The 13537-nt window shown below is 39.9% G+C and overlaps 1 protein-coding gene across 3 annotated transcripts in view; it reads left to right on the forward strand.

The window, feature by feature from the left end:
- gbe1b (glucan (1,4-alpha-), branching enzyme 1b) overlaps positions 1–13537 on the forward strand; it is a 150883-nt gene that overhangs the window by 89984 nt on the left and 47362 nt on the right. For all 3 annotated transcript variants that reach the window (XM_063016416.1, XM_063016417.1, XM_063016415.1), the window contains exon 12: positions 3070–3241. In XM_063016416.1, coding sequence (XP_062872486.1) covers positions 3070–3241 — 172 coding nt within the window. The remainder of the gene's footprint in view (positions 1–3069; positions 3242–13537) is intronic.

Below are 13537 nucleotides of genomic sequence, written 5' to 3' on the forward strand. Positions count from 1 at the left end.
TGTTGTTTTACTGTTGGCGCCACTTGAGCATCCTAATTCTAGATGATTGTTGAACCTCTTAGCGACATTTTACTTACTTTTAGTACAAAAAATACCACCTAATTGGGCATCTTATGAAATAAATGTAAGAAAAGCAAGAAAAAAATAAGTTACTCCACTGAAATGGGAATATTTTGTTTATACTCTAACCACAGGTATGAGACACCCCTCCTAATTATTCAGGTCAGGTGTTTCAGCCTTACCCCCCACTAACAGATATATAAAATCAATACTGTAAAATAAATTATGTATTTTAGGGGCTTTCAGTTTTGTGGCAAAGTTTAGGAAAGTCTCTTCTGTTTCAGCATGACTGCACCCCTGTGTATAAAGCAAGGTCAAAAAGACACGGTTTGACAAGTTTGATGTTGAGGAACAGTGGTCTGCACACAGCTATGACCTCAACCTCACTGACCACCTTTGGGATGAACTGGGCATCAGTGCCGAAATTCACAAATGCTCTTTTGAAGGATTATATTACGGGGCACACAAACTACAGACAGCGTAGCGGCCTCAGGCAGAATCATGTACTCTCTATCGTTTAACATGCCAACCGAGTCGAGTCACGAGTCTTTAGGCTAGAGTCCGAGTTAAGTCACGAGTCAGTATAATATACACAAAACATATATTGGAAATGTAGCGTAGAAATAAACAAATAATCTATAAGTTCAGATAAAAAACAACAACAGATTAGCGACTGTATTTTGCCGTTTTACTTTCCTAGGTACCAGTTAAAAGCTTAAACTGATACGTTTTGTTTTCATTGCAAATTACAGCACAGCGACCAAAATCCAAAACAGCAAAAAAAATCCATAACCACTGCTTACCTTAGCTTATGTTGTTCCAGATGCTATTAAATTTATAACCGTGTGTTGTCCCATTAGAAATATAATGCGTTATTTTGTAAATGTGTGCTTATAATTAAAAACCTCCAAACTTTTCCCGGTTGTGAAGTAAAACACTAACTCGTTAGAAAGCCAATCAAGCGTTTCATTGACACATCATCTGTGTGACGCTGCAAACTAAATACATGCAAATAACAGCATTTCTTACTAACAATTAAAATCAGCAGGTCTGATTGGCTCAGAAAGCATTTTTTTTATCATTAGGGCCAATTCTGTAGGAGCGTTCCATTTACATTTTCTGTTACTGTGAAGTACACTACGTATTCCACCATTTTAAGTGTGATTCGAATTCAAAGTAGGGAGTAGGGAGTAGGGAGCGACGCCTTATCACTACGCCGGAAGCTGGCTGGAACATTTAGCCATTGCGTGCGTTGGGGGTTAAGACGGCCGGAGCGTTATTAGAGAGCACAAAATTACACCATCAGAATGATGTTGGATCATATATATATATATATATATATAAAATTGTCACACGTAACTAATGTTGCTGACTTTTGTTGTCCACAAGTCATTTTTTGCCTGTCACAAGTCGAGTCCGAGTCATTTGAAACGAGTCCAAGTCGAGTCTGAAGTCGCTGTGTGTGCGAATGACGTGCGACTCCCCATCTCTGACACACACACACACATACACACACTGCAGTGTATTGATTATAAGTTAAAGTTTTTAAAAAGTAGATCAGAGAAAAGAATCTGATACGTTTCATTTCGTTTAATTACAGAAACCCTGAGGCGCTCGACTTAAATTTACGTTGGCAGGACAAAAAAAACTTGGCAAGGTCTCTCCGAATGAGAGCTCCGTCCTTTCCGCTGGCAACATGTCGCCGTTACATGAGCGTCTGAGCTTAGTGTTGGAGCACAGATGCTCCCTGAGGCTCAGATTAAATCAGGATTGTGTTTTGAGCTCTCTGTAACTTCTGTATGCTCAAGTATTACCAAGTCAGTGTATTTAGAAGTGTGCCAGTCAGGGACTTGTCATCTTTGGGTTTGATGTTTTTGTGGATTGTACAATTTAAGGACTGTGAGCAAGTGAAAAAAGTAGATGAAAAACATTGCCTGCCACCCAACTGAATTAAAAAAATATATTCAAATGTATAACATTAAGCAGACGCTTTAATCAACAGCGACTTACAATCGTGACAGTATACAATGCAAGGGATTGAGGATTGAGGGCCTTGCTCACCCTAATTAAGGAGAGCCGTGACTAACACACGCCCCCTCCGACACGTGTGCAGTAGCCAACTGCTTCTTTAGTTCATATGTGGATCAGATTCGGGCACAGAGAGTCGCACCCTGATCCCATTATCCCTTGTCTCTGTGCAGGCACCATCGATCAGCCAGCAGAGGTCGTAATTGCATCAGTTATGAGGAATCCCCTAAGGCAATCCAACTAAACGGATGAGCCAATCATTGTTTGTGTAGGCGCCCAGCCTGCCGGTAGCAGAGTTGAGATTCGAACTCGTACCCACAGCAGGTTTTAGTGTTAATTTATTTACTGTCAAACACAGTCATGGACAATTTTGTATCTCCAATTCACCTCACTTGCACGTCTTTGGACTGTGGGAGGAAACCAGAGCCTCTGGAGGAAACCCCTGCAGACACGGGAAGAACATGCAAACATGCTCCACCTAAAATCAAACCCAGGCGACATTGCTGCCCACCAAGCCACTGTGCTGCCCGCTTTAATTATATTAGAGTAGCTCTTCTGCAAGCATCACTATTGGACATTTGTAAATTACAAAAAAAAGAAGAATAGCTAATACGATTATTATCAGGACTCACCTGTTTAGGAGGTGCATGTAGTGTCTCTTTTTTTATATACCTCTGCCCTATACAACTATTTTACACCCACAGCAAGATATCAAATAATAAACGGAGTTGCATTCTGGATCTTACGTCTTCCACGATATCATCCTGTCATGTCTGTAGGTGATTTTACATGAGCTAATCCATTTATCAGATTTGATCTCACTCCAGTTAGCTTGACTACAGGTGCGGTGCGCGTGCTGTCTCCCTTGATATAGACGTAGCGTCGGTGACAGCTGACATCCATAAGCCGCTTCATAATCATTTCTCTTCTGACTAATGTATCACACATGTTCACCTCTCACAACCCTGTGCTTTCTGACAGGCTCTGGTGGGAGACAAGACCCTGGCCTTCTGGCTTATGGATAAGGAGATGTACACTAGTATGAGTTCTGTAATTCCCATGAACCCCATCATTGACCGAGGCATTCAGCTGCATAAAATGATCCGGCTCCTCACGCACGCCCTGGGAGGGGAGGGCTACCTCAACTTTATGGGTGAGTCTTGTCATAAATGCATTTTCTGGTTAATATGTCAGTATTGGTTGGTGTCAGTTGTAGAGCAGTTCTGGTTAAGTGTAACATCTAAACTGCTGGTTATGAGATGCTGGTCGGAAGTATTTTATGAACTCTTGGTGTGGCAGTTTCTTTAGATTTTCTAGTGCAGCGGTCCCCAACATTTTTGGCACCTCGGACCGGTTTCATATAAGATATAATTTCACAGACCGGCGGGGGCCGGATTTAAAATACTGTAGAATAACTGTAGAATGGAAAATCGGTGTGAATCCTGAGCTTTTTTTTGCTGCAACGAGACACTGCTCCCACCTAGTGGTGATTGAGGGCAATAACACCCAAAGAGTTTTGGAAATGTAAGTGCTCTTGTAGCGATCTCTAATTATTTATTCTTTCTGTTCGGCCTGGTAATAAATGACCTACAGACCGGTACCGGTCCACGGCCTGGTGATTGGGGACCACTGTTCTAGTGGCTCGGTGGGTAGTCGTCTCACATCAAAAAGGTCCTGAGTTTGATTCCCAGGTGGAGCGTGGTGTTCTCCCCGTGGCTGTGTGGGTTTCCTCTGGGAGCTCCTGTTACCTTCCACAGTCCAAAGATGTGCAAGTGAGGTGAATTGGCGATACAACATTGTCCATGATTGCGTTTGACATTAAAAAGACTTAAACTGATGAAATATGGGTAACCAGTTACTGAAAAATGAAAGAGGGCAAATGTAGATGACCCATCCAGGAGCTTTTTTTTTTAAACGTTTACTTATGTTATTTATTTTAATTTACAGTGTATCTCTTTATGTTGGTAGGTAAGTATTAAACTATATATATATATATATAAATTATATATCAAACGGTACCTTTCAAGTAATGCCGTGCATAAAAACATCAACACTGTTCCTGCCTGTAGCATAAAAGCACAAGTGTGCATCAGCCTTTCCGTGAATCATGAGTGGAATGCTCAGAACGCTGGAGTACACTGAGTACACAGACAGGCAGATTTATCACGAAGAAATTCATAATTAACCAGCCAAACAGGCAAGGTCAGGTCACAGAACCACAGAAACTACAAAAAAATGAGATGAAATCATCAAATCTAAGAAAAGCACTTAAATTGTGTGGAGGACACTGAGATACTGAAGCCTGGTGGAGGGCAAACAGGATTATTTCTTTTTCTTTCTTTCTTTCTTTCTTTCTTTAATTCTTTCTTTCTTTCTTTCTTTCTTTCTTTCTTTCTTTCTTTCTTTCTTTTTTCTTTCTTTCTTACTGTTTTCCTTCTTTTTCTTTCTTTAATTCTTTATTTCTTTCTTTCTTACTTTTTTATTTATTCTATTTCTTCTTTCTTTTCTTCCTTTCTTTTTTCTTTGTCTTACTTTCTTTTTCTTATTTTTTTTCTTTATTTTTTTTTTTTTTTCTCTTTTTTCATTTTTTGTTCTTTCTTTTTCAGTTTTTCTTTTTACTTTATTTTTTCTATCTTTATCTTCTGATTTCTTTCTTTCTGTCTTCTTTTTCTGTTTTCATTCTTTTTTCTTTGTCTTTCTTTATTTTTCTTATTTTTTCTTTCTTTTTTCTCTTTTTATTCTTTCTTTCTTTTCAGTTTTAATTTTTTCTTTCTTTTTTCTTTCTTTATCTTCTGTTTTCATGCTTTCTTTTTTTTCTTTTCGTTCTTTCTTTGTTTTTCTTATTTTTTTCTTTCTTTATGTATTTCTTTTTTCTTTCTTTATTTATTTCTTTCTTTTCCGTTTTCATTATTTTCTTTTTTTCTTTTCTCATTTTCTTTATTTCTTTTATTTTTTCTTCTCTTTCTTTTTTCTTTCTTCCTTGCTTCCTTCCTTCTTTCCTTTGTTATTTCCTTCCTTCTTTCTTTCTTTCTTTCTTTCTTTGCTTTTCTTAGCTTTGTGCATACACAGTTTATTTTATTATTAATGATTTACATACCTTGTGGCAGTAAGTGTGACTGAAACATGTTAGTAATAAGTTAGTCATTTGCTATATCGTGTAGGTTCCAGACTCGGTTCGTTTATAATAAAGATAAATAAATAAAGCCCACTAGCGTATCAGTTAGCTCATCAGACGTATTTGCAGTGTGTGTTGCTTCATCATGGATTTTTTGGGATTCATGAACACTGATTAATGCATATAAATTGGTATAAAATGATTTTCATATTGTACAGAGAGTAACAATATGTACTGATTACAAGCTTCACTGATTCTGCTCTGTATGTTTACTGCGTGTATTTCTGTGTATCAGAAACACAGTATTGCAGCTTCATTCTCACGTTTTGGTTATGCATTAGAATGACCTGTCACTCCTGCATGTGTGCTAAAGAGTGTGAGATGGAACTGCTGCACATCTGCTAGACTTTGCATTAAAATGACCAGCGAGCTTTTCTCACGCTCCAGAAACCTGAAGTGAACGGGTGACTGTGTCTCTGCTATCTGCTCACTGAGAGACAGAATATTCAGTCGTGCATGGGGTTCTAGCCCCACCTGCTGATCAGGTAAATGCCCACTGGGCAGACTGTCTGACTTTACTCTGGGGCTCTCAGCCTTCTTTGGCCAGTGATTTCCATTTTAATTGCTCAGAGTTTCACGACCCCATCACAATCCCACTCCCCTGCTCACTATTGCAATGCTGAGCAACAGGGACGGGATTATAGTCAAGTAGAGGCGACGGGGATTGTAATAAAATCTCTGCAAATGATGATGGTACGTGCTTCCCTTAATAAGCATTTATATAGCATTCCAAATGTGGTCTGCAAACTATAGAACCTAAAGTGTTTTTTGGGGGGTCCAAATTATTCATCCCAGCACTAAATGGAATTTTAACATCAAAAAACAATATCTCCAAAACCCAAAACCCGACCTTTGGATTCCTAGTCCAGTACCTTAACCACTAGGCTACAACTGACCCATTAAGGCTTCAGCCATTAAGACATAGCCAATCGTGTCTGTGTAGATGTCTGATAGTACCACTAATATTTAAACCCAGATCTCAGAGGTGGTGGGCTATTTTAACCTTTTTGGACATGCACCCCCTTCCGTGTGCCGACCTTGAACCTGCACCCCCACCCCCAAATTAACCCTTGCCCAGAAACCATTGCAAAAGGCAGCCATACAGCCATACCTTATCCAATGGGTTGAATAAGCCTATTCCGTGAGCACATCATAGAAACTTGTGGTTCAAATTCAGTAACAGCTAGTCGTAAATCACAAGCGGTACTTGCTTTTGATGTAGATGAGAGCAGAAAATTTTACTTTACAGGGCCAAGTAGAGGCCAAAGTACATCAGTTGATAAGTCTGCCAGTTCAGGATACTCTGCTTTACTGACAGCCAAATCTCTTGATGTAAATCTAATGGACACTAGTGCAGTCCTTAGCTGAAACAACACAGTCACTGGTTTATTTTCACTGTTGGCCCTGTTTTTAAGTTTTGCTAGCCAACGGTCCATTTTTCAGACTGAGCTGCATCTGCGTGGTCAGCGAGACTAATCAAATATGCCTCCTGTGGGTGAAAAATGAATTGCTTTAGTTTTATATGTAAAAAAATCTCGTAATGTCACGCCCTCGTGGGTCCCACAGGTTGAAAACCCCTGTGCTAGCGTAATAAACCACTGGACCACACGAGCACAGAATGCTCAATTTTCAAATGTTATTTAATAGGAACTTAAACAGAACTTTAGGTTAGATAGGTTACCATCTGCATCTCGACTGACCCTGAAGGTTCAGAATCAGACAAGATAACAAAACATCTAGCCTGACTAAATGTATTCAAGTTCAGCAGTTGGGGTGTTAGCTCTCCTTGAAGTTTAAAATTCTGATAGATGTTCTACAGTATAGTAATCATGCTGTGGAGAAGCAGGCATCACCAGCCTGGTTGTTCGCATCAGTGAGCACTTACATGTAGAAGCACACAGAGAATGCAGACTCCCCACTCTCTAACTAAATGACTTTGTTTTGTTTTTTGTTAAAGGTTCGGTGTGTTTTTGGAACAACTATATGATTTTTCTAAATCAGGTCCATGTTATATATATATATATATATATATATATATATATATATATATATATACAGTGTATCACAAAAGTGAGTACACCCCTCACATTTCTGCAAATATTTTATTATATCTTTTCATGGGACAACACTATAGAAATAAAACTTGGATATAAGTTAGAGTAGTCAGTGTACAACTTGTATAGCAGTGTAGATTTACTGTCTTCTGAAAATAACTCAACACACAGCCATTAATGTCTAAATGGCTGGCAACATAAGTGAGTACACCCCACAGTGAACATGTCCAAATTGTGCCCAAAGTGTCAATATTTTGTGTGACCACCATTATTATCCAGCACTGCCTTAACCCTCCTGGGCATGGAATTCACCAGAGCTGCACAGGTTGCTACTGGAATCCTCTTCCACTCCTCCATGATGACATCACGGAGCTGGTGGATGTTAGACACCTTGAACTCCTCCACCTTCCACTTGAGGATGCGCCACAGATGCTCAATTGGGTTTAGTCCATCACCTTTACCTTCAGCTTCCTCAGCAAGGCAGTTGTCATCTTGGAGGTTGTGTTTGGGGTCGTTATCCTGTTGGAAAACTGCCATGAGGCCCAGTTTTCGAAGGGAGGGGATCATGCTCTGTTTCAGAATGTCATAGTACATGTTGGAATTCATGTTTCCCTCAATGAACTGCAGCTCCCCAGTGCCAGCAACACTCATGCAGCCCAAGACCATGATGCTACCACCACCATGCTTGACTGTAGGCAAGATACAGTTGTCTTGGTACTTCTCACCAGGGCGCCGCCACACATGCTGGACACCATCTGAGCCAAACAAGTTTATCTTGGTCTCGTCAGACCACAGGGCATTCCAGTAATCCATTTTCTTGGACTGCTTGTGTTCAGCAAACTGTTTGCGGGCTTTCTTGTGCGTCAGCTTCCTTCTGGGATGATGACCATGCAGACCGAGTTGATGCAGTGTGCGGCGTATGGTCTGAGCACTGACAGGCTGACCTCCCACGTCTTCAACCTCTGCAGCAATGCTGGCAGCACTCATGTGTCTATTTTTTAAAGCCAACCTCTGGATATGACGCCGAACACGTGGACTCAACTTCTTTGGTTGACCCTGGCGAAGCCTGTTCCGAGTGGAACCTGTCCTGGAAAACCGCTGTATGACCTTGGCCACCATGCTGTAGCTCAGTTTCAGGGTGTTAGCAATCTTCTTATAGCCCAGGCCATCTTTGTGGAGAGCAACAATTCTATTTCTCACATCCTCAGAGAGTTCTTTGCCATGAGGTGCCATGTTGAATATCCAGTGGCCAGTATGAGAGAATTGTACCCAAAACACCAAATTTAACAGCCCTGCTCCCCATTTACACCTGGGACCTTGACACATGACACTAGGGAGGGACAACGACACATTTTGGCACAATTTGGACATGTTCACTGTGGGGTGTACTCACTTATGTTGCCAGCTATTTAGACATTAATGGCTGTGTGTTGAGTTATTTTCAGAAGACAGTAAATCTACACTGCTATACAAGTTGTACACTGACTACTCTAAATTATATCCAAGTTTCATGTCTATAGTGTTGTCCCATGAAAAGATATAATGAAATATTTGCAGAAATGTGAGGGGTGTACTCACTTTTGTGATACACTGTATATACAGTAGAAACAAGGAGGTGGTTTTAATGTTATGGCTGATCAGTGTATACTGAATGTTGTGCACAGTTAGATTTCAGCTGAAACTATGTAAAATATGTGAACATCCTTTCTAATAAGAGTTTAGGTGTTTTGGCCACTGTAATTATGAATAAAGGGTCAACTAATCAATATGGCAACGTGGATGCCCCTTAACTAAACTAGCTCAGTTGTATAGTGTCAATAACAGCATCAATGTCATGTATCCACTTTTGTGTCTATATAACCCATTCAGGGTTGTCACCATCATTGCCTGACTTCACAGATATGTTTCAGAGTAAACAGGCACAAATTTCCACAGGCATACTCCAAAATCATGTTGAAAGCCTTCCCATAAATGACATTGGAGTGAACACTATAGGAGCAGAAAGATTGGTCAAGTTCATACTACTGCCTATGATTTTGGAATGGAACGTCCAACAAGCACTTTGGTTACATCCATGACAGGACAGATAATTACTGGTTACACAAGATTCATCAGTTCAAGATTTTAATGTCAAACACAGTCATGGACAATTTTGACAAACTTGTATGTCTTTGGACTGTGGGAGGAAACCGGAGCTTATGGAGGAAACCCAAGCAGACACAGGGAGAACATGCAAACTCCACACAGAAAGGACCCAGCCCGCTCCATCTGTAAAGCAAACCCAGAAGCTTCTTGCTGTGAGGCAACAGTCCTACCCACCGAGCCATTACTTACACTAATATTAATATTATTGTAATGGTTTTTAAATGGAAGGTCCAAAAATGTCATGGTCAGTTGTTCAGGTCATTGTCAGTCAAATGTCATGGTCAGTCATGGTATTATGTTTAAGTCTGCTTATTGTATCTTGTCTTTATATTTTGGGTCCTTTTTTTTTTTTTTTTTTTTTTTTATTCTTATAGCTGTGAGGTAGGTTACACTTGTGGTTATGTAGTACCTCTTTTCCTGAAAGCTGAGTGCAACCCACAGACCACTTAGTGTTTTAAAGCTAGAGAAGTGCACGGCTTGTTTTGTGTGTGTGTGTGCGTGTAGGGGGTAGTTTAGCATCACACACTTGTTACAAGTTGCAGTGTGGAAGTGGAGCCTTTAGCTCACGAGGTTCTGTTTGTCAGCAAGTAAACAGATGTGTTTTAGCAAGCCTAGGGCAGCTCAGATTGATTTGCCTTCTCAAACAATTTGTTTTTGCACTGGCTGGTTAAATGACTCCACACATTGATCTATTGACATGCTATGCTGTCCTGTATTTACCACTTGTTCTGTATTACTGCTTTGACTGAGACTTACTGTACAAAGTATCAAAGACGGACCACTAACAAATATTTTGCATTATCAGAATAAACATGAGTTCCTTTAATAGTAAGAGTCATTCGTGTTGGCTTGTCTGGTGGGAAGAAAGCTCTGCATTACTAGTTTTGATGCCCAATTTTCCTCGGTCCACCTTGTTAATCAAAGGAAAGTCTGCCAACTGTGAGCTTTTATATGCAAAACAGAGAATGAACGTCTTTTTTCTGGTGTCCCTCTCATTCAGCTCTCCGGAATTATTAGTAGAAATTTAAGAAGGTGGCTGGCATCACTTCTAATAATCCCAATCCGCAAAAACATTCAGATAGGTGATAATCCAAGAATTGTAACAGACCCTTTAATAAATCACATGTACACAACCGTGGGTAATGATGAGGGTCTATATGTCTAAAAGCTTCACTGGGTTCAGTTGTATGTTTACTGACAGAGCACCAGGGCAAGATAACCTTGGCAAATGTATTTATTTATTAGGATTTTAACATCATGTTTTATACACAGGTTACATTCATGACAGGACAGGACTGGTTACAAAAGATTCATCAGTTCAAGTCTTTAATGTCAAACACAGTCACGGAAAATTTTTGTATCTCCAATTCACCTCACTTGCACGGACTGTGGGAGAAACCGGAGCTCCCGGAGGAAACCTACGCAGATACAGGGAGAACATACAAACTCCACATAGAACCCGGACCGCTCCACCTGAAAATTTAACCTTTTTCCTGTGAGGCGACAGTGCTACCCACCAAGCCACTGTGCCGCCCTAACTTGGCAAATAATAACATCTTAAATTTAGCCAAAATCTGTAAACACCAGTCCTACTTTGAGTTCAGGTGTTTACCCCAGACATTGCCAATAGAAGTATATTAAATATATGAAATAAATCATACGGTTCCAGTTTGGAAAATGGTCTTTCCATTTTCCGCATAAATGTACTGGTTAGTAGCCTGAGGAATGCGGAGATCAGCGAGTGACTCTCCATGTGTGGGACTGGCCTCACACTCAACAGGTAGTACAGGGGAATAAGAAGGGGTCGTGGACTGCGCACGTGTCAAAGGGAGCATGTGTCGATCAGGGTCCCTAGTAGCGGAAGACTAATTGGCTATGCTAAATTTGGAAAAAGGGAGAAAATGCATGCATATATACTGTATATATATATATATATACATACACTCACTGTTTGTTTTATCGGCTTCACTTACAATAAAGAGCACTTTGTAGTTCTACAATAACTGACTGTAGTCCATCTGTTTCTCTACATACTTTTTTAGCCCCTTTCACCCTGTTCTTTAATGGTCAGGACTTTCCCATGCCCACCACAGAGTGGGTATTATTTGGGTGGTGGATCATTCTCAGCACTGCAGTGACACTGACATGGTGGTGGTGTGTTAGTGTGTGTTGTGCTGGTATGAGTGGATCAGACACAGCAGCACTGATGGAGTTTTGTAAATGGCTTTGTAACTAATTTATAGACTGACTCACTGTGGTTCACTGGGGGCCCTTAGAAATGGCTTCTTAACTAATTTTCAGACTAATGTATTTTTTTAGTTTGTAGTCTACTGTTTACCTAGAATTTAAGGTGGCGCTCATGATGAGAGAGACTTATTATACAGGGCTGAAATCAAACCTGGCTGTGTTTATTTCCATATTGAAAAATGTAAATACATAAATCCATAGTCCTGAATGTATTTTTACTCAAATTCTCTTTTTTTCTCTTTTGAAATCATTCAGTGTAACAGATATGTTCTCACAGAGGGATTTACAAGGAAAGCAATTACTTTTCACACCTCTGTAAAGTTTGAAAACTTTCTTTTTGCTCTGACTTTGACTATTTGGACTCAGTTTGACTTTTAGCTGGTTCACCTTGAGCGAACATCGGTCTCCATCCACACTCGCGCCTCAGAGAGAAGACTACATTACTGAAGCTTCCAGGCGCTCCTGGAGTTTCTCTGTGGTATTCGGTGGGGATTTTGGCAGGCTTTGTATTCCACAAAATATAGGTCATGCTGCCTTTTAGGAGAAGCTTTTCTTTCCTTTAATTTAGCGCTGACCAAAACCATGTGATCAGTGATGATAGGGAATTTATTCTTTTGTTTGATTGTTTGTTTTGGTATTTTATGCATTTCTGGTTTAAACTTGTTTTAAACTTATTTTTTAATTCCTATTTATATCTCTGCCCCCTTAAAACAGATGTACGTCAAAGCCTACTACATAGCCAAAAGTATAAGGACACCTAATCATAAGCTTGTTGGACATTTTATTACCAAACCGTAGTGGTATAAAGTTGCACAGGTAGATGATAGATAGATAGACAGACAGACAGACAGACAGACAGATAGGCAGACAGACAGATATACAGATAGACAGACAGATAGATAGGTAGACACATAGATAGACAGACGACAGACAGACAGACAGATAGATAGACAGATTGATAGATAGACAGATATACAGATAGATAGATACAGACAGATTGATAGATAGGCAGACAGACAGATAGACAGACAGATTGATAGATAGGCAGACAGATAGACAGATAGATAGGTAGACAGACAGACAGACAGACACATAGATAGACAGACGACAGACAGATAGATAGATAGACAGATAGATAGACAGACAGATAGATAGACAGACAGATTGATAGATAGGCAGACAGATAATAGATAGATAGATAGATAGATAGATAGATAGATAGATAGATAGATAGATAGATAGATAGATAGACAGACAGACAGACAGATAGATAGGCAGACAGACATATACAGAAAGACAGACAGACAAATAGATATACAGATAGACAGACAAATAAATAAACAGACAGACTTTTAACAGGCACATAAACTCGAAATGAACATGTTTACGTGCACCCCCTTGTGGAGGCTTCATGTTACATCTTGTAAACCACAGTGGGACCAGATTGCCACCGTTTTTATTACATAAGTAAATTTTGTTTTGATGCATTGTTTGTGTTGCCTGGGTCGTGGTAAAAATCTTGGATAAAATGTGGGTTGCTTAAAAAAAAAAAAACCAGTATAAACCACTGGGTGAATACAGAATATTAAACCTTCACTTGGGTCTCGCTTGCCGTCCTTTTACGGAAGAAACAAAATCATTGCCCGAAGTGCACAAAAAACTTAATCTCTTGATAATTGAGGCCATCAGACGGTAGGAACAGAGAGTGAAAGTGCTTTATCCCAAGAACAGGCTGTACTTTGTGTTCTGGGAAGTTTGCAGACTAGCTTCATGGTGCGATGTGCACTTTCCTCGGAGATTTTATGCGAGTACACTACCTGCTGTGATT

The sequence above is a fragment of the Trichomycterus rosablanca genome, chromosome 20 (assembly GCF_030014385.1).
Source record: "Trichomycterus rosablanca isolate fTriRos1 chromosome 20, fTriRos1.hap1, whole genome shotgun sequence".
NCBI classification, from domain to species: Eukaryota; Metazoa; Chordata; class Actinopteri; order Siluriformes; family Trichomycteridae; genus Trichomycterus; species Trichomycterus rosablanca.